The sequence below is a fragment of the Bufo bufo genome, chromosome 7, assembly GCF_905171765.1.
Source record: "Bufo bufo chromosome 7, aBufBuf1.1, whole genome shotgun sequence".
Taxonomy (NCBI): Eukaryota; Metazoa; Chordata; class Amphibia; order Anura; family Bufonidae; genus Bufo; species Bufo bufo.
In genome coordinates this window covers 71,062,735-71,088,153 of record NC_053395.1, presented here as the reverse complement: position 1 = coordinate 71,088,153, position 25,419 = coordinate 71,062,735, and the positions used below count along the sequence as shown (strand labels likewise).

The following is a 25,419-nucleotide window of genomic DNA, read 5'->3' as shown; positions in this document are numbered from 1 at the left end:
TCTCTGATGGAAGGTGGGGGATGTCTGGTGAAGATGGGGGGGGGGGACTTAAAATGGTAATTAAAATGACACAGGGTGATCAGAGGGGGGAATCAAAATGACACAGGGGTATCAGGGTGGGGAGGGGGATCATTTAAAATGACACAGGGGGCTCAGAAGGGGGAATCAAAATGACACAGGAGGATTATAAGGGGGTACTAAAATGCTATAGTAATCCCCCCTCTGATTCTCCTGTACCATTTTGATTCCTCCTTCTGATCTCCCTGTGTCATTTTAAGTGATCCCCCTCCCCACCCTGATACCCCTGTGTCATTTTGATTCCCTTCTCTGATCACCCTGTGCCATTTTAAGTGATCCCCCTCCCCACCCTGATTTCCTTTTTTTTTTGTTCAACAATAAATGTGTACCGTATTTTTCTTCATGGAAAAATAAGACATCCCCTGAAAATAAGACCTAGCGCATCTTTTGGAGCAAAAATTAATATGAGACACTGTCTTATTTTCGGGGAAACAGGGTAGTTGAATGTGCTGACAACAAAATCACACAAAAATAAAAAAATGGAAATCAATTTTAAATTAAAGTGGAAAAACACACTACAGGCTGATCCAACTTTGATGTAATGTCCTTAAAACAAGTCAAAATGGGGCTCAGTAGTGTGTGTGGCCTCCACGTGCCTGTATGACCTCCCTACAACGCCTGTGCATGCTCCTGATGAGGTGGCGGACGGTCTCCTGAGGGATCTCCTCCCAGACCTGGACTAAAGCATCTGCCAACTCCTGGACAGTCTGTGGTGCAACGTGACGTTGGTGGATAGAGCGAGACATGATGTCCCAGATGTGCTCAATTGGATTCAGGTCTGGGGAACGGGCGGGCCAGTCCATAGCATCAATGCCTTCGTCTTGCAGGAACTGCTGACACACTCCAGCCACATGAGGTCTAGCATTGTCTTGCATTAGGAGGAACCCAGGGCCAACCGCACCAGCATATGGTCTCACAAGGGGTCTGAGGATCTCATCTCGGTACCTAATGGCAGTCAGGCTACCTCTGGCGAGCACATGGAGGGCTGTGCGGCCCTCCAAAGAAATGCCACCCCACACCATTACTGACCCACTGCCAAACCGGTCATGCTGGAGGATGTTGCAGGCAGCAGAACGTTCTCCACGGCGTCTCCAGACTCTGTCACGTCTGTCACATGTGCTCAGTGTGAACCTGCTTTCATCTGTGAAGAGCACAGTGGCGAATTTGCCAATCTTTGTGTTCTCTGGCAAATGCCAAACGTCCTGCACGGTGTTGGGCTGTAAGCACAACCCCCACCTGTGGACGTCGGGCCCTCATATCACCCTCATGGAGTCTGTTTCTGACCGTTTGAGCTGACACATGCACATTTGTGGCCTGCTGGAGGTCATTTTGCAGGGCTCTGGCAGTGCTCCTCCTGTTCCTCCTTGCACAAAGGCGGAGGTAGCAGTCCTGCTGCTGGGTTGTTGCCCTCCTACGGCCTCCTCCACGTCTCCTGGTGTACTGGCCTGTCTCCTGGTAGCGCCTCCATGCTCTGGACACTACGCTGACAGACACAGCAAACCTTCTTGCCACAGCTCACATTGATGTGCCATCCTGGATAAGCTGCACTACCTGAGCCACTTGTGTGGGTTGTAGACTCCGTCTCATGCTACCACTAGAGTGAAAGCACCGCCAGCATTCAAAAGTGACCAAAACATCAGCCAGGAAGCATAGGAACTGAGAAGTGGTCTGTGGTCACCACCTGCAGAACCACTCCTTTATTGGGGGTGTCTGAAATTGATTGTCACTCAGTGTTGCTTCCTAAGTGGACAGTTTGATTTCACAGAAGTGTGATAGACTTGGAGTTACATTGTGTTGTTTAAGTGTTCCCTTTATTTTTTTGAGCAGTGTATTTAAGTTTTATCTTAATCACAACGTTTCTTCTAGCTGTGATAATCACGAAACGTAAATTTCCTAGCAGAGTTTTTCAGAAATATTTAATATTGGAACAACTTTTCATATATGGTGGGATTGCTCATTAATGCAAACCTTTTGGATGGATATTTTTATTTCATAACAGTTATGGATGTAAGTCTTCCAAGAACCCCCCAATTAACACTATTGGGGTAAAGTAGAACTGACTTAGTTGCCCATACCAACCAATCAGATTCCACCTTTAATTTTTCACAGCTCCTTTGGAAAATGAAAGGTGGTATCCGATTGGTTGCTATGGGCAATTAGACCAGGTCTACTTTAAGTTAGTTTGATAAATCTTCCCCTATGTATTTTCCTCCTGATCACTTGGGATCCCGGTGGTCAGACTCCCCCCAGTGGATAGGTCATAACGTGTAATTTCTGGAATACCTCTTTAACAATTTTTTTTGTTTCTTCCTAAAAGTTCTTTATTCCTACAATTGAGTTTCATATACTATTCTATTCTGTCTGATAATTCAGACTATGAGATTATCTGTCACCTCTCTGATTCCATAGATTCTGATTATAGGTATTTTACCACATTTACATACATAGTACCGTAATACATGATGTAGTAACATTCCATTATTTCTATTTCAGAGCATACTATGGCCACCCCACTAGAAGATGTTGGCAAACAGGTAGGAAATGAGATCATGTAGGTCGGCATATGTTTGTATTAATAGCGTAATGTTTTATATATTTGCATATGAGAAAAGGTGGCTTCATTTCCTCATCATGCACTAGCAGGGCTGGTGCAAGGATTTTTGCCACCCTAGGCAAAAGCTAATTTTGCCGCCCATTGACCGCGCCCTTTGATCCGCCCCTTTTGTGTCGGCCACCTATTTAATGATTGTTGCTTGCAACATTTTACTTGACCAGTAATTTTAGATATTCTACAGCAGTCCCGTTACAATCCCCCCTCCCCAATCAGCCTTTCGACCAAATAATACAAATAGTAAAATAGAACATTTAATTAAAACATTTTAATTGTAAACCTTTTCTCATATGCAAAACATAAATGCACATATACAGCAGCACGTACCTCTCACATCCAGGGCCTCCAGGTGACGTTTCCTCCATTGTAGATCTTCTATGTCATCATCTTCTCCATTCGGTCCGGACACTTCTCTCAGCCGCCTCGTCTTTGCAGAGTGTGACAGACAGACATCTTGGATGACGTAATCAAACCTGGAGTTCCCACAGTGTTATCCTGCTGCTCGCTGTGCCCCGGCCCCAATACCATAAATACTATCCTGAAGAAATAATAGTGCCCCATAGTAATAGTGCTCCTCATAGTCCCACCAATAGTAATTCCCTTCTAGAATGCCCTCATTAGTAATACTGCCCCTACACTGCCCCACATTAAGTAATATGCCCCACAGACTGCCTCACATTATGTGATTTGCCCCCTACACTGCCCCACATTATGTGATTTGCCCCCTACACTGCCCCACATTAAGTAATTTGCCTCCCATACTGCCCCACATTATGTAATTTGTCCCCACACTGCCCCACATTATATAATTCCCCCCCCCCCCCCACACTGCCGCACATTATTTGCCCCCACTAAGTAATTTTGCCCCCAGGCTGCCCTCCATTATGTAGTTTGTTGCCCCCCCCTACTTATGTCGCTGATCCTGTACAGTCTGTACTTGCCGGCTGCGCAAGCATGAGTTCAGTGTCTTCAGCGCGCAATCACATCCTGCAGCACGTGATCCCGCGAGACCTATCTTGGGAGGTTACAGGTAACGCGGGATAGAGCGCCCAAGTGACTGAACTGATGCCCGCACAGCCGGCAAGTACAGGATCAGATCAGCGACACAAGTACAAGGGGGCGGGTTCTAGTGGTGTGTTCGGAACTTGGGTCCGGCGGGTGACACCCCATCAGACTGGTGTCACCCGATACGGCCCGCACCCGCCGCACCCACCTTGCAACGCCACTGGCGGTCAGACTCCAGAGCACCGGCGCCCCCAGCAAGAGTGCGCTCTACGCGGTGGCCTACTCTGCTTATGGGTGGCGCCGGCACTGTGCACTAGCACTGAAACCCTTAGCCTCTGTTCACACCGTGTTTGTGTATATAACGGTACACTGAAATTATAACCCCATCAATAAAGCTGCTGTCAATCATTGACTCCTATTGTAAAAAATAACATGGTGTACGTAGAACCCTCTTTTTACATGTGGCCCATTACAGGACGTTTACACTTCCACATTGTGGCAGGACAGGACCACGATCAATGCAGTGCATTGCCTTCCTTATGTATGCGGGTGGCTGCGGTTCTGTCCTGCGGTTGACTGTGATATGACCATTTGTCATTCTTACTATATTCATTTGTAAGGTACTGCGGTTTGGTAGGTGTATTTTCATTAGATGTTTGGTGATGGAAATTGGAGCTGCACGTGACCATTGGTTATGACGTAACTGACATTCTGTAAAATAGCTGTGCTCTTCATTTTGTACTTATGCTTGATAAAGACCCCTGTGTGGGCTGAAACGTTGCTGTGTTCCTGAACAGTTTTTTCCTGCACGGCTCACACTGCTGTGTTTAGCATAGTAGTCCGATCGTTGTGTACACTGCACCCTTAGACACTATGTCATTTGTTTAGTGTGCTGCTGGCAATGACCGTTTATAAAACCTGTGCAGTCACAATATGGCTCAGGAGCTACCCAGCCATTGACATAGTCAGTGACATAGTCTTAGATTGCCGGCCTTGTTGTTGAATGTATCAAACGTGATTGATTTGTGCCCGACTATTTGGGTCTGCTAGGTGCATGAGACCTAAGGGCTCTTTCACATGAGTTTTCCGTCCAGATGCGATAAGTGTAGTGACCACATAGGGAGAGATTTATGTAACTGTTGTAAAGTAGAACTGGCTTAGTTGTCCATAGCAACCAATCAGATTCCTCCTTTCATTTTTCACAGCTCCTTTTGGAAAATGAAAGGTGGAATCTAAATGGTTTCTATGGGCAACTAAACCAGTTCTACTTTACTCCAGTTTGATACATCTCCCTCATAGCATCCAGACTGAATCCTGACCCATTCATCTCAATGCGTATGTGTATTGTAAGAAGGTACAAGGAATCATTGTGGATGATAGGTACGTGTCACCGAGGTTCCTGGCCTCGGTGGAGTAAGAGCCGGTTTTTATGTGTCAGCAGCAGTTGCTGTTTGACACCTTGATACTTAGTATGGCTGTATAGCTGATCCAGGACGGCTCTTAGGCTACTTCCACATTCGCGTTTTGTGCAGATCCGTCATGGACGGATCCGTTCAGATAATTCAACCGTCTCCATCCCTTCAGAACGTATCCATTTGTATTATCTTTAACATAGCCAAGACGGATCCGTCATGAACACCATTGAAAGTCAATGGAGGACGGATCCATTCTCTATTGTGCCAGATTGTGTCAGTGAAAACAGATCAGTCCCCGTTGACTTACATTGTGTGCCAGGACGGATCCGTTTGGCTCAGTTTCATCAGACGGACAGCAAAACGCTGCAAGCAGCATTTTGGTGTCCATCTCCAAAGCGGAATGGAGACTGAACTGATGCAAACTGATGCATTGTGAGTGGATCCTTTTCCATTTAGAATGCAAACAGATCCGTTTTGGACCGCTTCTGAGAGCCCTGAACGGATCTCACAAACGGAAAGCCAAAACGCAAGTGTGAAAGTGGACTTACTGGGAGTAGTCAAAGTGCTGGGTGGGTGACTACTCCCCATGTTCCAGGCCGGGTTTTACCAGGCATAAAAAATAGCCAGCCCTGCCAGGTGAGAAGGATTACCTCCGTCTTTCAGTGGAGCTCAGGAGGTCTCTGTTGGGATCTGCGGCTTGAGCCAGGCTGGAGGGCTCAGACCCCTGTGAGGACGAACAGGCCGCCTAATGCCTGCCTGTTGACTTGACAAGGCAGAACTTCCAACAGAGTGTGAAGTAACACCCAGGAGAAAAGGTGACTATTTTGTATATGAACTTTTCATGTGTGTGAACAATCACCAAGCAACTTGCAGTTTTGTTTTGCTTTCACGTGTGAACAAACACTGATGTTTTGAACCAAGAACTTGTACTTTGCCTCTGTGCTGCACCCGCCTAATGAAGCGGAGCCAATCCGTCCTGGCACACAATGTAAGTCAATGGGGACGGATCCGTTTTCTCTGGCACAATAGAAAACGGATTTGTCCCCCATTGACTTTCAGTGGTGTTCAAGATGGATCCGTCATGGCTATAAAAGACATAATCCAACCGGATCCGTTCATGACGGATGCATGCGGTTGTATTATTGTAAAGGAAGCGTTTTTGCATATACATGACGGATCTGCCAAAAATGCTAGTGTGAAAGTAGCCTTATTCTTTAGTTTTTATTCACGCGTTTGAAAAATACAATCAAACCGGATACAATCCTCACAGAAAAAAAGTGCAATCGCTGAAAAAACTGATTGAACTTGTGTGCAAAACCAGCAGTTTTTCCTGATCATATCCTGACTTAATCCGTATAAGCCTAAGGCCTGTCACAACCAGACAGCTGAGAAGCTCTGACAGGAGCCTTCCAGATCCTCCTCCTTGAGTTTCTTTGTTTTGGTTTCAGTTCCTCATCTCGTTAGTCTATCTCAGCTGTCATGCAGTTGGACTGATTGCTTCCCTTTAAGTTCCTCCCCATAATGCAGTAGTGTGCGGCTTATACAACTTCCTGGAGTGTGTGTGCATGCTGTTCCTATTTCCCAGTCCTCTGCAAGATAAGTGCTGTTCCTTTATTTGTGATTTTCTGTCTGCTGGATTTCAGGAGACCCTGACTCCCTCCGTGTCTAGTGTAGGGAGCCAATGGTCGTGTCCCCTCACTATTGTAGGGTCTTCAGGTATTAGATAGCCGAGGTACGGGGTGTTCGCATAGGCTGAGCAGTCAGGGAGAGTGGCAGGCCTCATGCAGGGGTCTCCCTTTTGTTCCTTAGTTGTGGATCCAGTGAGTCATTGAATATATTGCATTGTCTTGTTTCTTGTACACCATCCGTGACATTATAAGCCGCCCAAAACCGTCTCAAGCATGGATCCGGTTTCACTTTTGGCTGAACGCTTCCAGGGTCTTTCATTGGAGGTAGCTGATCTCCGTAAGACTTTTTCTCAGTTTCAAGTGACCGGTTCAGCTTGCGTTCATGGAGTTTGTTCTGAGCCTAAGATCTCGCTCCCGGATACGTTCTCCGGGGGTAGTGAGTATTTTGTGCGTTTTAGAGAGGCTTGCAAACTCCATTTTCACCTTCTTCCCCATTCCTCTGGTGATGAGGAACGGAGGGTGGGGATCATTATATCGCTGCTCAGGGGTAACGCTCAGTCCTGGGCCTTTTCGCTGCCGGAGGGGGCACGGCCCCTCCGTTCAGTGGATGAATTCTTTTTAGCCCTGGGTCAGATATATGATGATCCGGATCGTATTGCTCTGGCTGAGTCTAGACTACGTCTGTTATGCCAGGGTAAACAATCCGCAGAGATATACTGCTCAGAATTTCGGAGATGGGCAGCTGATACTGGTTGGAATGATGCTGCACTCCGAAGTCAATTTTGCCATGGTCTTTAAGAGGGATTGAAAGATGCATTTGCCTTTCATGAGAGACCTACCTCCTTGGATTCTGCTATGTCTCAGGCCGTTCGTATTGACAGGCGTCTTAGAGAGAGAGGAGAGATCTCTCCTTCCTGTCATACTCAGTCCCGGGACAGTGCAGCGGTCTCATTCTGTGCGCAGGGGTCTCAGTCGCTGTCAGCCCCTTCTGAGCAGGAGCCCATGCAGCTGGGGTTGATTGCCTCTGACAATAGAAGATTCAGTTTTTGTTGTGGAGGTATAAATCATTTGGCAAATGTTTGTCCCTCTAGGAGATTCAGGCAGTCTTCTGGGAGTAATAAAGAAACAAAAAGGAAAAAATCTTTTAAAAATGTTCCGTCTGTTACTATTGGCAGGGTTGAGGCAGAAATTGTAGGTTTTCCGTTTGCTTTTAGTTCCCGTTTTGTCCTGCCTGCTAGGGTGGCGCTAGAGAGCAAGAGCATTTTTTGTGAGATTTTTGTGGATAGTGGAGCAGCTGTCAATCTCATTGATAATCAATTTGCAATAACTCATGGTTTCCAGGTATGCACTTTGGGAAAGGATATTCCTGTTTTTGCTATTGATTCCGCTCCACTTTCTCAGAAATCATTAAAGGGCATAGTTCACAATATCCGTTTAATTGTGAGTGATGCTCATGTTGAGGATGTGTCATGTTTCGTCCTTAGCGGTTTGCCTACTCCTCTAGTGTTGGGGCTACCCTTGCTCACTAAACATAACCCCACCATTGATTGGCAAGCGAGGCAAATAAATGGTTGGAGTGACTTTTGCAGAGAGAATTGCCTCATGACATCTGTTTCTGAGGTTTCTACTAAGACTGTACCACCTTTCCTCTCTGAATTTTCGGATGTCTTCTCTGAGAGTGGAGTTCAGGATTTGCCTCCGCACAGGGAGTACGATTGCCCTATTAATCTCATCCCAGGCGCCAAGCTGCCTAAATCTCGTTTATACAATCTTTCCCAACCTGAGAGGGTCGCTATGCGTGCTTATATCTCTGAGAGTCTGAGAAAAGGACACATACGACCCTCGAAGTCACCTGTTGCCGCTGGTTTTTTCTTTGTTAAGAAAAAAGATGGTTCTTTAAGACCTTGTCTGGATTTCAGGGAGCTGAACAGTATCACTATTCGTGACCCTTATCCGCTTCCTCTGATCCCGGACCTGTTTAACCAGGTTGTTGGGGCTAAAGTCTTTTCCAAATTAGACCTAAGAGGGGCATACAACCTGGTCAGGGTCAGAGAAGGAGACGAATGGAAGACGGCTTTCAATACCCCTGAGGGCTATTTTGAGAATTTGGTTATGCCTTTTGGTTTGATGAATGCCCCAGCCGTTTTTCAGCATTTCGTGAACAGCATTTTTTATCATTTAATGGGAAAATTTGTATTCGTGTATTTGGATGACATCTTGATTTTTTCTCCTGATTTCAAGACTCATAAGGAACACTTACGTCAGGTCTTGCTCATCCTGCGGGAGAATAAATTATACGCGAAACTGGAAAAATGTGTCTTTGCGGTTCCAGAAATTCAATTTCTGGGGTTTCTTCTCTCCGCTTCTGGTTTTCGCATGGACCCCGAGAAGGTCCGCGCTGTGCTTGAGTGGGAGCTTCCTGAGAATCAGAAGGCGCTGATGCGTTTTTTGGGCTTTGCCAATTATTACAGGAAATTTATTTTGAATTATTCCTCTGTTGTTAAACCACTCACTGATATGACCAGAAAGGGGGTAGATTTTTATTCCTGGTCGGTAGAGGCGCGTAAGGCCTTTTCTAATATCAAGGAGAGTTTTGCTTCCGATCCCATCCTGGTACAACCTGATATTTCGTTACCCTTCATAGTTGAGGTTGATGCTTCTGAGGTAGGGGTGGGTGCGGTCTTGTCTCAGGGTTCCTCTCCTGCCAAATGGCAACCGTGTGCCTTTTTCTTAAAGAAACTCTCCTCCGCAGAGAGAAATTATGATGTGGGAGATAGGGAATTGTTGGCCATCAAGTTGGCTTTTGAGGAATGGCGCCATTGGCTAGAGGGAGCCAGACACCCTATTACCGTGTTTACTGACCATAAAAATCTGGCCTACTTGGAGTCAGCCAAGCGTCTGAACCCGAGACAGGCCAGATGGTCTTTGTTCTTTTCAAGGTTTAATTTTGTTGTCACGTTCCGCCCTGGGGTTAAGAATGTGAAGGCAGATGCCCTGTCACGTTGTTTTCCGGGAGGTGGGAATTTTGAAGACCCGGGTCCCATTTTGGCTGAAGGTGTGGTGGTCTCTGCTCTTTTTCCTGAATTGGAGGCAGAGGTGCAGGCAGCCCAGTCAGAAGCTCCTGATCTTTGCCCTCCTGGGAGGTTGTTTGTGCCTCTCGCTTTGAGACACAAGATTTTTAAGGAACACCACGATACGGTCCTTGCTGGGCACCCGGGGGCAAGAGCCACACTGGATCTCATCGCTCGGAGATTCTGGTGGCCTGCGCTTCGTAAGTCGGTTGAGGGTTTTGTGGCAGCTTGCGAGACTTGCGCTCGTGCCAAAGTCCCTCATTCACGGCCATCAGGTCCTCTCCTTCCCTTACCCATTGCTTCCCGTCCTTGGACACATCTGTCCATGGACTTCATAACGGACTTGCCTCGTTCCTCAGGGAAGACTGTGATTCTGGTGGTGGTGGACCGTTTTTAGCAAAATGGTGCATTTCATCCCTTTTCCTGGTTTGCCCAATGCTAAGACGCTGGCGCAGGCATTTATTGACCACATTGTCAAATTGCATGGTATTCCTTCAGACATAGTCTCTGATAGGGGCACGCAGTTTGTTTCCAGATTCTGGAGGGCTTTCTGTTCTCGCTTGGGGGTTCGGTTGTCATTCTCTTCTGCTTTCCACCCGCAGTCGAATGGCCAGACAGAGCGCGTCAATCAGAATCTGGAGACATATCTGCGCTGTTTTGTGGCGGAGAATCAGGAGGATTGGTGTTCTTTTTTGTCCCTTGCTGAGTTTGCTTTAAATAACCGTCGTCAGGAGTCCTCTGATAAGTCACCATTTTTTGGTGCATATGGGTTTCATCCGCAGTTTGGGACTTTCTCGGGAGAGGGGTCTTCTGGTTTACCTGATGAGGACAGATTCTCCTCGTCTTTGTCATCTATTTGGCAAAAGATTCAGGATAATCTAAAGAGCATGAGTGAGAGATATAAGCGTGTGGCAGATAAGAGACGTGTGCCTGGTCCGGACCTGAATGTTGGTGATCTGGTGTGGTTGTCTACCAAAAATATCAAATTGAGGGTTCCCTCCTAGAAGTTGGGTCCTAGGTTTATTGGGCCTTACAAGATCCTGTCTGTCATCAATCCTGTTGCCCACCGTCTTGATCTTCCTCAGACTTGGAAGATCCATAATGTTTTTCATAAGTCCTTATTGAAACCTTATGTTCAACCTATTGTACCCTCGCCTTTGCCTCCTCCTCCGATTATGGTTGATGGAAATCTTGAATTTCAGGTCTCTAGGATTGTGGATTCTCGTCTTGTCCGCGGTTCCCTCCAGTACCTCGTTCATTGGGAGGGTTATGGTCTTGAGGAGAGGATGTGGGTCCCAGTGACGGACATTAAGGCCACTCGTCTCATCAGGGCTTTCCATAGGTCCCATCCTGAGAAGGTGGGCTCTGAGTGTCCGGAGTCCACTCGTAGAGGGAGGGGTACTGTCACAACCAGACAGCTGAGAAGCTCTGACAGGAGCCTTCCAGATCCTCCTCCTTGAGTTTCTTTGTTTTGGTTTCAGTTCCTCATCTCGTTAGTCTATCTCAGCTGTCATGCAGTTGGACTGATTGCTTCCCTTTAAGTTCCTCCCCATAATGCAGTAGTGTGCGGCTTATACAACTTCCTGGAGTGTGTGTGCATGCTGTTCCTATTTCCCAGTCCTCTGCAAGATAAGTGCTGTTCCTTTATTTGTGATTTTCTGTCTGCTGGATTTCAGGAGACCCTGACTCCCTCCGTGTCTAGTGTAGGGAGCCGGTGGTCGTGTCCCCTCACTATTGTAGGGTCTTCAGGGATTAGATAGCCGAAGTACGTGGATATGCGCCCATCCACCTTTGGGGTGTTCGCATAGGCTGAGCAGTCAGGGAGAGTGGCAGGCCTCATGCAGGGGTCTCCCTTTTGTTCCTTAGTTGTGGATCCAGTGAGTCATTGAATATATTGCATTGTCTTGTTTCTTGTACACCATCCGTGACAAGGCCACTTTCACACGAGTGAGTTCAACGCATTGATCTTGCAGCGTGTCGGCTAGAACACGCGTCCTGACCTCCCAGCACTGACGGGGTCACATAGCATTATATTGATTTATGATGCTATGTAACCCTTACAGTTCTGGAATGTATTGTATAACACCGACAGCATTATGTAAGCGTTATACAATACATTCCAGAACTGTAAATGAACATAATGCTATGCGACCCCATCAGGGCTAAGGAGGCAAGTACGGGAGCTGCCGCAGACGCACGTGTGAAAGTGGTCGAAGGGTGAAACATGCATCTGAAAATCTTGCCATGGCACGTGCCTCTAACATTCCATGTCTGAGGCTTCTGATTGATTTTGCCTCCTAAGACAGCTGGCCATCTTGGCAAGGACTGTTGAAGAAAACTTTTTATTGCTTGTGGACTAGATTTTAAGTAGCAGTGATGGCCAGCCCTCCTTTTGATTCTTTCCTGTTAACAGAAGTGGTTCTGCTTTTAAAGGGCATCTGTCAGCAGATTTGTACCTGTGGAACTGGCTGACCTGTTACATGTGCGCTTGGCAGCTGAAGACATCTGTGTTGGTCCTGTGTTCATATGTACCCGCATTGCTGAGAAAAATGAAGTTTTAATATATGCAAATGTGCAAATGAGCCTCTAGGAGTAATGGGGGTGTTGCTGTTTCACCTAGAGACTCAGCCCTCTCTGCAACTGCTGCACCCTCTGCACTTTGATTGACAGGATCAGGTGTGATCACTTTCAAGAGGGCCCAGAGCTGAGCCTCTAGGTGTAACGGCAACGCCCCTGTTGCTCCTAGAGGCTCATTTGCATATATTAAAATATCATGCCAAATGCACATGTAACAGGTCAGCCAGTTTTATGAGTACAAATCTGCAGCCAGATTCCCTTTTAATATATTGGGAAGTTTCAGTTTTCCCCAGTTACATATCATCTGGTTTTGGGCAGTATAAGAGACATTGGTTTTACGTGCTGCATTTTTTTTCTAGATCTGGCGAGGAGCATTTCTTCTTGCTGATTACATCCTGTGGCGGCAGGATCTCTTCAGAGGGTGCACGGCATTGGAGCTCGGGGCGGGCACTGGCTTCACAAGTATCATCATGGCAACAGTTGCTAAGGCAGTCTACTGCACAGGTAGAGCATAACATTTCTTCCTAATATCATTCCCGTCACAGATGAATTATCCCCCCTGCCCAGAGTCCAGCTCACAGAACTCTCATTGACATCGTAAGACTCAAGGCATTTTATGTGAAAACTTCAAATGTAAGAAGCGAGGAGTAGAGTTTAAAGGGATTCTGTCATGACATTTGAGGCCTATAACCTAAACATATGGCCAGGTCCCTACTAATAACCTGAATCCGAAACTGTCCTTATTAAATGTGCCAGTGGCTCTATTAGCTCATAAAACAGGTTTTTATAACCTGTCATTCACCTACCTAAGGTGCCCAAGGGGACGTCGCTTCATACAGGGTGCCCTGCTGCAGCCATCTCCGCCTGGTGCCCAGAGCCGCCTTCCCACTAGAAATCGCCGCCCTCCCTTTCTATAAAGCTGCCTTCCTCACCTCAGCGCCGCCTCCCTCACCTCAGCACCGCCTCCGAAATCGTCCGCTCCCTCAGCCAGATCCCGTGAGGCTGTGAGAGGATGGCTGCAATAGGGCTGTCAAGGCAGGTTTGAGCGAAGTGCGCCGGATGGCGCATGCGCACTTCGCTCAACGAGGCCGCTGCCAGGAGTCCGCACGGGCGCATCAGGTTATACCTAGTGCGCACGCGCGGGATCTGGCTGAGGGAGCGGACGATTTCGGAGGCGGTGCTGAGGTGAGGGAGGCGGCGCTGAGGTGAGGAAGGCGGCTTTATAGAAGGGAAGGGCGGCGATTTCTAGTGGGAAGGCGGCGCTGGGCACCAGACGGAGATGGCTGCAGCCGGGCACCCTGTATGAAGCGACGTCGCCTTGGACACATTAGGTACATGAATGACAGGTTATAAAAACCTGTTTTATGTGCTAATAGAGCCACAGGCACATTTAATAAGGACAGTTTCGGATTCAGGTTATTAGTAGGGACCTGGCCATATGTTTAGGTTATAGGCCTCAAATGTCATGACAGAATCCCTTTAATTTTTTAACTCCTTAGTGACCAGCCTGTTTTGAGCCTTACTGACCAAGTGTTTTTCTTCCTTTTTTCATTGTCGCGTTCCAAGAGCTATAACTTTTTTATTTTTCAGTCTATGTAGCTTTTTTTGCGGGACCAGTTGTAGTTTTTAATGGCGCCATTTTTGGGTACACATAACTTTCTCATTAACTTTTATCAACTCTTTCTGGGAGGGAGATGGTAAAAACAGCAATACTGCCACTGCGTTTTTACGTTATAAATTTTACGGCGTTCATTTATTCTCTGGGTCAGTACAATTACAGAGATACCAAATACATATCATTTTTTTACGTTTTACAACTTTTTTGCAATAAACCCCCCCCCTTATTTTTTAAGAAAAAAATGTTTTTGCATTGCCACTTCTCAAGACCCATAACTTTTTTATTTTTCTTTATATGGAGTTGTGTGAGGGCTTGATTTTTGGGGATGACTTGTATTTTTCATTGGTATCATTTTGGAGTAAGTAGCGCTTTTTGATCGCTTGTTATTACGTTTTTTCGGTGGCAACTAAGAATAAATTATCAATTCTGTCTTTTTTTTTTAATGGTGTTCACCGTAGGGAATCATTTACGTGATCTTTATGTAGTCTGGGTCGTTACAGATGCAGCAATACCAAACATATGGGGAAGATTCTTTTTTGCAATTATTTTTTCATTGAAAAGCGTATTTTCAATAGAAAAAAAAGCGTAATTTTTTTATGGGATTTTTTTTATTGAATAAATGATTTTTTTTTTTACTTTTTTTTTTTTTACCACTTAATAGTCCCACAAGGGAACTATAACAGACAGCTTTTTGATTGCTTTTAAAATGCAATGCACTATCCCTATAGTGCATTTCATTTTAATGGCAATGCTATTCTGCCAGAGAGGCGCAGCCTGCTGGAAATTACTCAAGGCTGGTCTGGGGCCTACAGCAGACCCCAATCAGCCTTCACACACATCGGCACCCCGCAATCGCATTTGCGGGATGCTGTTGGGAGACAGAGGGAGTCCTCTCTTTTTGTCAGCACTTTACATGCGGCTGGCAATGGCACCCGCCACATGTAAAGTGTTAAACAGCCTGGACCTCCTGCCGGTCCGGGCTGTTAGAGCAGGGCAGCGGCTCTCATTTGAGACCTGGGTCCCCGCTCCCCTCTGCATGGGGGACCCGTGCAGCGCTTAGACTGGGCCGCCGTAAAAAGGCAGCTCAGCCTAAGGCCCCTTAGTGACCGCCTTAAAGGCATATGGCTGGTCACTAAGGGGTTAAGTATCTTATGAAATTACATGCTTTTAATGGCTCTAAGGTATTGTTTAGTTGTAGCCTATTTAAGAGCTGAAATAACCCAATTATACAGACACAGGCTGCACGGGATCCCTGAGTGGTTAATGGAGGGATGCCTGTTAAGAAGATATGACTACCAGATGTAGAAAGTAACATAGAGGTAGCTCACAGAGTTTTAAAGGCTATGTACACCTCCAGAGACAATTTTTTTTTTTGGTGATTGCTAAAAATCATGTTTTTCAATTGGCCTTTATTAAAAATATTGAGCCATTCTGTCACAAGGGGTTAACTGTTTTTCTAGCTGTGTGACTGGTACTTTCACTTTTGCTTTGTGCCAGCCATCTAATAAACCTTATCTCTAAACTACTAAGAGGTCACTGTTATTTAAGCCACATTTCTATCAGTAAAATAAGAACTGAGCTATAGTCAGTGTTTATAAGGTCTGACGCTGGGTTCAGACCTGAGCGTACTGACCTGAGCGCTCTGTATGCGCGATTCTCCGGGCGTCACATACGCGGCTCTGGAAGTAAGCGAACGCCCATTGTCACGCGTTCCCGGAACTCTATGTACGGGAATGCGCGACACTACGCCCAAAAGAAGCTCCTGTACTTCTTGGGCGTAGGGCGTTTTACAGCGCGTTCGTACGCGCTGTAAAACGCTCAAGTGAGAACCATGCCCATAGGGAAGCATTGGTTCTTGCCTGTTGAGCGTTTTACAGCGCGTAGGAACGCACTGTAAAACGCTCAGGTGTGAACCCAGCCTAAGAGCAGAGATAAGGAGCCCATCAGTTCCCCAACTGATGGAAAAGACAGAAAATCCAAAGGGTTTGGAAGGAATTTAAAAATATATATTTTTAGCTCAAAATGAGTACAATGCAATAATAATAAAAAAATGCCAACAAAGATGTACAGAGCCTTTAAGGGTATGTTCACATGTGGAAGATCTATTGCAGAAATTTCTGTGATTGATAAAATGCATGCATTATACAACAAGTTTGCCTAAAACTGGCCATGTTCGAGTGTGGGAGGGAAACACCACACCGAACATAGGAGGGAAAGGGGTGAGGGAATAAGGCCTGGAAACTAGGGTAAAGAGATGGGCACCTCCTAGTAAAACCCTAATCAAAGACCTGACTAACTACCAGTATGAACAGACCCCAGAGGTAGATGAGTTCATACACCAGAATACCTAGTGTCCTAACTAATCCTATAGGACCCTGGTGCTAATGTTAGGACTGAGACAACCTATTCCTCCAAAAGGAAGGACGAACAGGAGTCTCCCTCAGGCCTTATTACAAATGACACACAAAATAACCCAAACAAAATACAAAAGGGAAAGAAAACACTTCAAGTGGCTATGGCAGCACCAGTCGAACTCAGTCGAGATCCACACACCAGCTATCCACAACTCCAATAGAAGCTATAAACCACATAGCATAGTGGGAGAAACAACAATAAATAGAGATGGTTAAATGACCATAATAGCCACAGCTGGGGAAAGAAGTTGTGGCAAGCACCAGAAACAACACAGACGTAATTTAGTCCAAATGGAAAACATGTCAGATCAAACCACGTGTTGCCAGTCTCACCGATCTCTTGCCACCTGTTGCGGGAACGTCCATGACAGTACACCCCCCCCCCCCCCCTCTACAGGTGACCTCCGGGCACCCAGGACCACCCTTATCCAGATGAGACCTGTGAAAGGCTTACACTAAACGACTGGCATTCACATCAGATGCCGGTACCCACATCCTCTCCTCTGGTCCATAACCCTTCCAGTGAACAAGATACAGAAGAGATCTACGGAGAGTCAATAATCTTGGCGATCTGGAATTCCAAACTGCCGTCCACCATGACAGGAGCGGGTGGCAAGAGGGACAACTCCAAAGGTTCAACATATCTCTTCAACAAAGATTTGTGAAACATTATGAATTTTCAGAGCCTGAGGAAGTTCAAGGCAAAAAGCTGCAGGATTAATAATGCCAGCGATCTTATATGGACCAATAAACCTTGGACCCAACCTCCAAGAAGGAACCTTTAACTTAATATTTCTTTTGGACAGCCACACAAAATCACCCACCTTTGGTCCGGACCACTCATACGTTTCCTGTCAGCCACGCGTTTATACTTGTTGCCCATATTATTATTATTATTTTGAATTTTCCGCCATATTTTAGACAGTGATGACGAAAAAACGTTCCTCCTCAGGGATACCGGAAGTATCCGAATTAGAGAATGTGCCAAATTGCGGTTGAAACCCATATGCCCCAAAAAATGGCGACTTACCAGTGGACTCCTGTCTACGATTGTTTATGGCAAACTCTACCAAAGACAAAAACGAGGACCATACCTCCTGGTTCTCAGAGACAAAACATCTTAAGTAAGTCTCCAGACTCTGATTAGTGAACTCCGTCTGTCCATTCGTCTGAGGATGAAAAGCAGAAGAAAAAGAACGTCCCTCTGCCAGATCCCGCGCCTGCGCACTAAGCTCAGCCAATCTGCAGGTCATATTAGGGTTGAGCGAAGTGCGCATCAGGCCGGCGCATGCGCTGCCAGGAGTCCGCACGGGCCTAGTGCGCAGGCGCGGGATCTGGCAGAGGGACGGGAGGATTGCAGAGGCGGCGCTGAGCTGTAGAAGGCGGCGCTAAAGACAGGGAAGGCGGCGATGAAGACGGGAGGCGGCGCTGGGCACCGGACGGCGAGGGGTGCGGCCGGGCACCCTGTATTAACGGACCTCCCCTTGGGCACCTTAAGTAAGTGATTGGCAGGTTATAAAAACCTGTTTTTTGGACAAATAGAGCCACAGTGAGGTTTAATAAGGCCAGCTTAGGATTCTTCTTATTAGTCCGGACATGAGGATATCTTTAAGTTATAGGGGTAAAATCTGATGACAGAATCCCTTTAAAGCAGATCCAGGAGTAGCTCCCCCTAATTGCATGGGCTCATCCCCATACATAAGCCCAGGAGTATCTTAACCCAAAGTGTCAGAGGAAGATGATACGTTATGTGATAGTACGTCCTGCCAGTGGGGGCCCCTAGATCACTTTCACAGGCGTCTATCAATGCGTACTGCAAGAGACATAGTGGCTTCCAGAGACCCAGGATTCTCATAAAAGGCCAAAGCATCCTTCAGCCTCTCTGATAATCCCTGACAAAACTGACTACGGAGAGCCGGATCGTTCCACTCAGTATCCGTAGCCCACCTCCAAAATTCTGAGCAATAGATCTCGGCAGAACGCTCTCCCTGACGAAGGCCACGTAGCTTGTCTCGGCCAGGGAGGTCTGATCCAGGTTATCATAGATGAGAACCAGAGCTTTGAAAAATTCATCCACCAACCGGAGAGACTGAGATCCGGTCGGCAGATAAAAAGCCCATGACTGAGCGTCCCCTTTAAGCAACGAAATAACCACACCAACTCTCTGAATCTCAACTCCAGATGAGTGTGGACGTAGCTTAAAATACAATTTGCACGCCTCCCTAAACAAAGTGAAATTATCACTTCCCCCAGAGAACCTGTCCGGGAAGGAAACTTTAGGCTCGAGACAGACCTAGTAACCACCACCACCACTAGGACCAGCAGCATGTGGTCTCTGTATCTGCGAGACAGTCGTGCGGAGGTCAGGTACCTCCAAAGACAGCCCCTGCAGCTGTCCGGACAGTGCTATAGGATCCATGGCTGTACTGAAACAAGCAAAAAAAAAAAAGACAGTTTTGGCGGTTTATAATGTCACGTTCGGGTGTGGGAGGGAAACCCCACACCAAACGTAGGGGGGAAAGGGGGTAGGGAATAAGGCCTGGAAACTAGGGAAAGGAGATGGACAGTTCCTAGTAAAACCCTAATCAAAGTCCTGACTAACTGCCAGTATGAACAGACCCCAGAGGTAGGTGACTTCATACACTGGAATACCTAGTGTCTTAACCCTATAGGACCCTGGTACTAATGTCAGGACTAAGACAACCTGTTCCTCCAAAAGGAAGGACGGACAGGAGCTTAAAATAGCCACTTCAAGTGGCTATGGCAGCACCAGGAACTCTAGATCAAGATCCACACACCAGCTATCCACAACTCCAACAGAAGCTATAAACCACATAGCATAGTGGGAGAAACATCAATAAATAGAGAAGGTTAAATGACCATAATAGTCACACCTGGGGAAAGAAGTTGTGGCAAGTACATGAAACAACACAGACGTCATTTGATCCAAATGGAAAACATGTCAGATCAAACCACGTGTTGCCAGTCTAACCGATCTCCTTCCACCTGTCGCTGGAACGTCCGTGACAGTAGGGGGCCGAAATTTGTGTGTTGATAAATTTACATTTGTGTGAAAATCGAAGAAGGAAATCATCACTTTTACCTTTTCTACAGTTTTCAAACCAGCACCTGGATCTGAATACTTTTGTAATTGCATGTAATTAAAAATTTAGCACAGCCACTGAGTTATTTAATAAAATCTATCTGTAAAGCGCCACCTGCTGTTTACTCTTTTTCTAAATTCTTTGTCCTGCTCACTGAGATGGAAGCATATTCTCAGTTCCATGCTTGAACTGCCACTAGCTGCAGCAGACAGGACACACCGTCTGAGAAAGGACACAACCCCTAAGTTGCCAGCCTAATATAAAGCTAGCAGAACAACTAGAGCAGTGAATGGGGAGATCTCTGGTATATGGCTGGTTCTGGCTTTGTTAGAAAGAGATTTTCATGTACTAGGTTATGTATGATTTTAATTTTTTTACATTAGTTGAGAGATAACCCCTTTATGCCTCACTACTTGGAAATTCAAGTTTGACTCTGTTTCTGATTTTCCATGAACTTGGACTGTGGCTATTAGAGTGGTATGGTGGTACACTGCATTCAGTTTTGAACAGGTCAGCAACTGCATTTTCTCATGGGTTTTTATCCAGTAACTGGCAGTGTCTATGGAGTACATTCTGAACTGCACTTATAAGAACAGGGCAGTGGTTAGTAGCCAAACTTCTGGCTCCATTTTTCCGAACATCAGCTCCGACTCCAACATAAATGGCTGAAGTAGGGCTGCAATGATTACTCAATGTAATCGATGCAAAAAAATCCTCCATGCAATTTCCCTGCATGGAGGATTCGTTTAAATCACATGACCACGGAGCGTGAGTGAAGTGAAGCCTCTCACTCACCGCTCCGTGGCCTCCCGTCAGCACCGCGCTGCACTGACCAGGGCCTTGCTTGCACACATAGTCAGCGTGCTGCCTAACGCTGTGTGTGACATCTCAGTGCATGCTGGGAAGCGGTCACCGGGAGCAGGCAGTTCCGAGAACAGCCCGATAAAGGCCCCCGGTGGCTGTTCTTGGAACTGCCTGCTCCCGCTGACCGCACTTGTTTTCAGACCGCCTCGCGCACAGGCACAGGTAAGGACTGCCTCGCCGGACTTGTGAAAAAAGATGGCAGCCTGCATATGTTCGCGGGCGAACAATGCGAACTGGCCATCATTGGTGATTAGAAGGGGGCACCTGTGATTTGAAGGGCTGATGGCGCTGGGGGACATGGATGGAAATGGCATGGAGGGGCTGATGGAGTTGGGGGAGTAGGGGAAGGGACATGGATGGCATAGAAGGGCTGATGCCGCTGGGGGACATGGCATGGAGGGGCTGATCTGATGGCACTGGGGGAGTGGGGGACATGGTGGATGGCATAGATGCACGGGGAAGCTGGACAAGGCAATGGATGCCATAGAGGCACTAGGGGAGGGGGACATGGCAATGGATGGCATTGAGGCACTGGGGAAGGGGGACATGACAATGAATGACATGGAGGCACTGAGGGACATGGCAATGGATGGCATGGAAGCACTGGGGGAGGGGGACATGACAATGGATGACATGGAGGCACTGGGGGACATGGCATGGAGGCACTGGGAGAGGGGGACATGGCAATGGATGTCATGGAGGGGTAGATGGCACTGGGGGAGTGGGGGACATGGCATGGAGGGGCTGATGGCACTGGGAGAGTGGGGGACATGGTGGATGGCATGGAGGCATGGGGAAGCTGGACAAGGCAATGGATGGCATAGAGGCACTGGAGGAGGGGGACATGGCAATGGATGGCATGGAGGCACTGGGGGAGGGGGACATGGCAATGGATGGCATTGAGGCACTGGGGAAGGGGGACATGACAATGGATGACATGGAGGCACTGGGGGACATGGCATGGAGGCACTGGGAGAGGGGGACATGGCAATGGATGTCATTGAGGGGCAGATGGCACTGGGGGAGTGGGGGACATGGCATGGAGGGGCTGATCTGATGACACTGGGGGAGTGGGGGACATGGTGGATGGCATGGAGGCACTGAGGAAGAGGGACATGACAATGGATGGCATGGAGGAACTGGGTGAGGGGGACATGGCAATGGATGGCATGGAGGCACTGGGGAAGTGGGACATGGCATGGAGGCACTGGGGGAGGGGGACATGGCAATGGATGGCATTGAGGCACTGGGGAAGGGGGACATGGCAATGGATGGCATGGAGACACTGGTGGAGGGGGACATGGCAATGGATGGCATGGAGGCACTGGGGGAGGGGGACATGGCAATGAATGGCATGGAGGCACTGGGGGAGGGGGACATGGCAATGGATGGCATGGAGGCACTGGGAGAGGGGGACATGGCAATGGATGTCATGGAGGGGTAGATGGCACTGGGGGAGTGGGGGACATGGCATGGAGGGTCTGATGGCACTGGGAGAGTGGGGGACATGGTGGATGGCATGGGATAAGGGGGACATGGCAATGGATGGCATAGAGGCACTGGGGGAGTGGGACATGGCAATGGATGGCATGGGGGCACTGGGGGAGTGGGACATGGCAATGGATGGCATTGTGGAAGGGTGACATGGCAAGGGATGGCATGGAGGCACTGGGGGAGGGGGACATGTCAATGGATGACATGGAGTCACTGGAGGAGGGGGACATGGCATGGAGGCACTGGGAGAGGGGGACATGGCAATGGATATCATGGAGGGGCAGATGGCACTGGGGGAGTGGGGGACATGGCATGATGGGGCTGATCTGTTGGCACTGGGGGAGTGGAGGACATGGTGGATGGCATGGAGGCACTGGGGAAGAGGGACATAACAATGGATGGCATGGAGGCACTGGGAGGGGGACATGGCAATGGATGGCATTGAGGCACTGGGGAGAGGGACATGGCAATGGATGGAATGGAGGCACTGGGGGAGGGGACATGGCAATGGATGGCATAGAGGGGCAGATGGCACTGGGGGAGTGGGGGACATGGCATGGAGGGGCTGATCTGATGGCATTGGGGGACATGGCAATTGGCAATGGATGGCATGGAGGCACTGAGGGATTGGGGCACATGGCAATGGATGGCATGGAGGCACTGATGACACTAGGAGTGAGGGGCATGGAGGTGCTGATCTGATGGCACAGGGGGAGTGGGGGACATGGCATGGAGGGGCTGATCTGATCGCAGTGGGGGAAATCAGATGGCATGGATGCACTGGGGGAGTGGGGGACATGGCAATGGATGGCATGGAGGGGCTGATGGCACTGGGGGAGTTGTGCTGAAGGCACTGGGGTGGGGGAGAGCTGCAAGCACTGGGGAACTGAGCTGATGGCACTATGGGGAAACTGATGCCCTTGGGCTGATCGCAGGGGGGAACGAAGGGTATTAGGGACTGATGGCAGGGGGTTTGATGAGTTTTTATAAAGGAACACCGTCTAATTAATTTTTTCTTATTAGAGTACTCGACTTTTCGTAAAAATAATCAGTAGAATACTCGCAGACTACTGCTGCAGTCCTAGGCTCAAGTTTAATTAGTAATAATAGGTTTACTGTAGTAAAATGTTGACATCAGGCTTTTCAACAGGATAGCATAAGGCTGTGCTCACGTCTCTGTTTCAGAAAGAACCGTTGCATGCAGTGTGAAGTAGAGGATTCGGCAGGCTGTTACAGAGCTCTTCAAATGGAGATGTGAACGAGGCCTAAATAATCAGACTACTTAGATGAAACATAAATATACTTATTGGCACACAAGTTGTGAACAAAAAAAAAAAACCTTTCAAAAGGCTTTAACAGAAACATAGTAAGCAATATTTGTGTAAAAACATAATGGACCAGATTTACTAATGAGCCTGCGCCAAAAATCTGTCTAAAAAGTGGCTAGGACTCTGACAAAATGGCACAATTTGGCACTCCTAGGGTCTGTACACTATCTTGTGACATGCTTGGCATTTCAAAATGCGCCTAAATTGCACCTCATTTCTGGAGTAAAAATCTGTCTCAAGGTAAGCCAACTAATATTGACAAGTGTGTATCCCTGCACCATATTTTATCATCCAGCCTGAGTGCCAGAAATAAATCTGGTACAGGTCTAGACAGCTGGTCTAAGTTTTTTCTCCATCTATAGGGTTCATAAATCTGGGCCAATGTATTTTTTTAAGGTGGACCTTTCACAGGTCCTGACATTACAATATCAATACGTCTCACTGTAGGGCATGTTAAGGAGATGTCATCGCGCTAATGTTTTTCTGATCTGCTGCTCCGTTACGGCGCTGTACCCCCCGTTCTGCTTTGGTGCCCTGTATGCTAATCAGTAGCATCAGCACAGGGAGGAGGAGACGGCAGCTCTTTTCAGGGTCGTCTCCTTCTCACTTTAATAAACATACAGTTGCAAGAAAAAGTATGTGAACCCTTTGGAATGATATGGATTTCTGCACAAATTGGTCATAAAATGTGATCTGATCTTCATCTAAGTCACAACAATAGACAATAACAGTCTGCTTAAACTAATAACACACAAAGAATTAAATGTTATCATGTTTTTATTGAGCACACCATGTAAACATTCACAGTGCAGGTGGAAAAAGTATGTGAACCCCTGGATTTAATAACTGGTTGAACCTCCTTTGGCCGCAATAACTTCCACCAAACGTTTCCTGTAGTTGCAGATCAGACGTGCACAACGGTCAGGAGTAATTCTTGACCATTCCTCTTTACAGAACTGTTTCAGTTCAGCAATATTCTTGGGATGTCTGGTGTGAATCGCTTTCTTGAGGTCATGCCACAGCATCTCAATCGGGTTGAGGTCAGGACTCTGACTGGGCCACTCCAGAAGGCGTATTTTCTTCTGTTTAAGCCATTCTGTTGTTGCTTTACTTCTATGCTTTAGGTTGTTGTCCTGTTGCAACACCCATCTTCTGTTGAGCTTCAGCTGGTGGACAGATGGCCTTAAGTTCTCCTGCTAAATGTCTTGATAAACTTGGGAATTCATTTTTCTTGCGATGATGGCAATCCGTCCAGGCCCTGACGCAGCAAAGCAGCCCCAAACCATGATGCCCCTACCACCATACTTCACAGTTGGGATGAGGTTTTGATGTTTGTGTGCGGTGCCTCTTTTTCTCCGCACATAGTTTTGTGCGTTTCTTCCAAACAACTCAACTTTGGTTTCATCTGTCCACAGAATATTTACCAGTACTGCTGTGGAACATCCAGGTGCTCTTGTGTAAACGTGCATCAATGTGTTTTTTTTGGACAGCAGTGGCTTCCTCTGTGGTATCCTCTCATGAAATCCATTCTTGTTTAATGTTTTACGTATTGTAGATTCGCTAACAGGGATGTTAGCATATGCCAGAGACTTTTGTAAGTCTTTAGCTGACACTCTAGGATTCTTCTTCACCTCATTGAGCAGTCTGCGCTGTGCTCTTGCAGTCCTCTTTACAGGACGGCCACTCCTAGGGAGAGTAGCAGCAGTGCTAAACTTTCTCCATTTATAACAAGACAGAAACACAGAAATGAAGTGGCAATTCTGGAGGAGCTGCTCAGCCCCTGACACTGTGGCGTGTCTTTTATTGGAGGAGCAGCCCCACCGCATGTGGACCGCAATAAGTGACTAACCCCAGCAAAATATGCATACAATGGAGGATGTCGACGCGGTCCACATGCACCACAAGAGCATCTTGTGGTGCATGTGGACCGCGTCGACATCCTCCATTGTATGCATATTTTGCTGGGGTTAGTCGCTTATTGCGGTCCACATGCGGTGGGGCTGCTCCTCCAATAAAAGACACGCCACAGTGTCAGGGGCTGAGCAGCTCCTCCAGAATTGCCACTTCATTTCTGTGTTTTTGTCTTGTTAGATTTGGGTGTGTTTGGACACTCTGTTGCACCTAGTAACCTCCATCACATGGTCTGGCATAGGTGTGGCTCACAGCCTGGCCTCATTCACATTGTATTGCCACAGTATTCATGCTGGGCTTC

General features: G+C 47.4%; 1 protein-coding gene across 2 annotated transcripts in view; it reads left to right on the top strand.

The window, feature by feature from the left end:
• The window catches only part of METTL22 (methyltransferase like 22), a 307,308-nt gene that overhangs the window by 101,865 nt on the left and 180,024 nt on the right, over positions 1-25,419 (top strand). For both annotated transcript variants that reach the window (XM_040440780.1, XM_040440779.1), the window contains exons 4-5: positions 2,572-2,612; positions 12,745-12,889. In XM_040440780.1, coding sequence (XP_040296714.1) covers positions 2,572-2,612; positions 12,745-12,889 — 186 coding nt within the window. The remainder of the gene's footprint in view (positions 1-2,571; positions 2,613-12,744; positions 12,890-25,419) is intronic.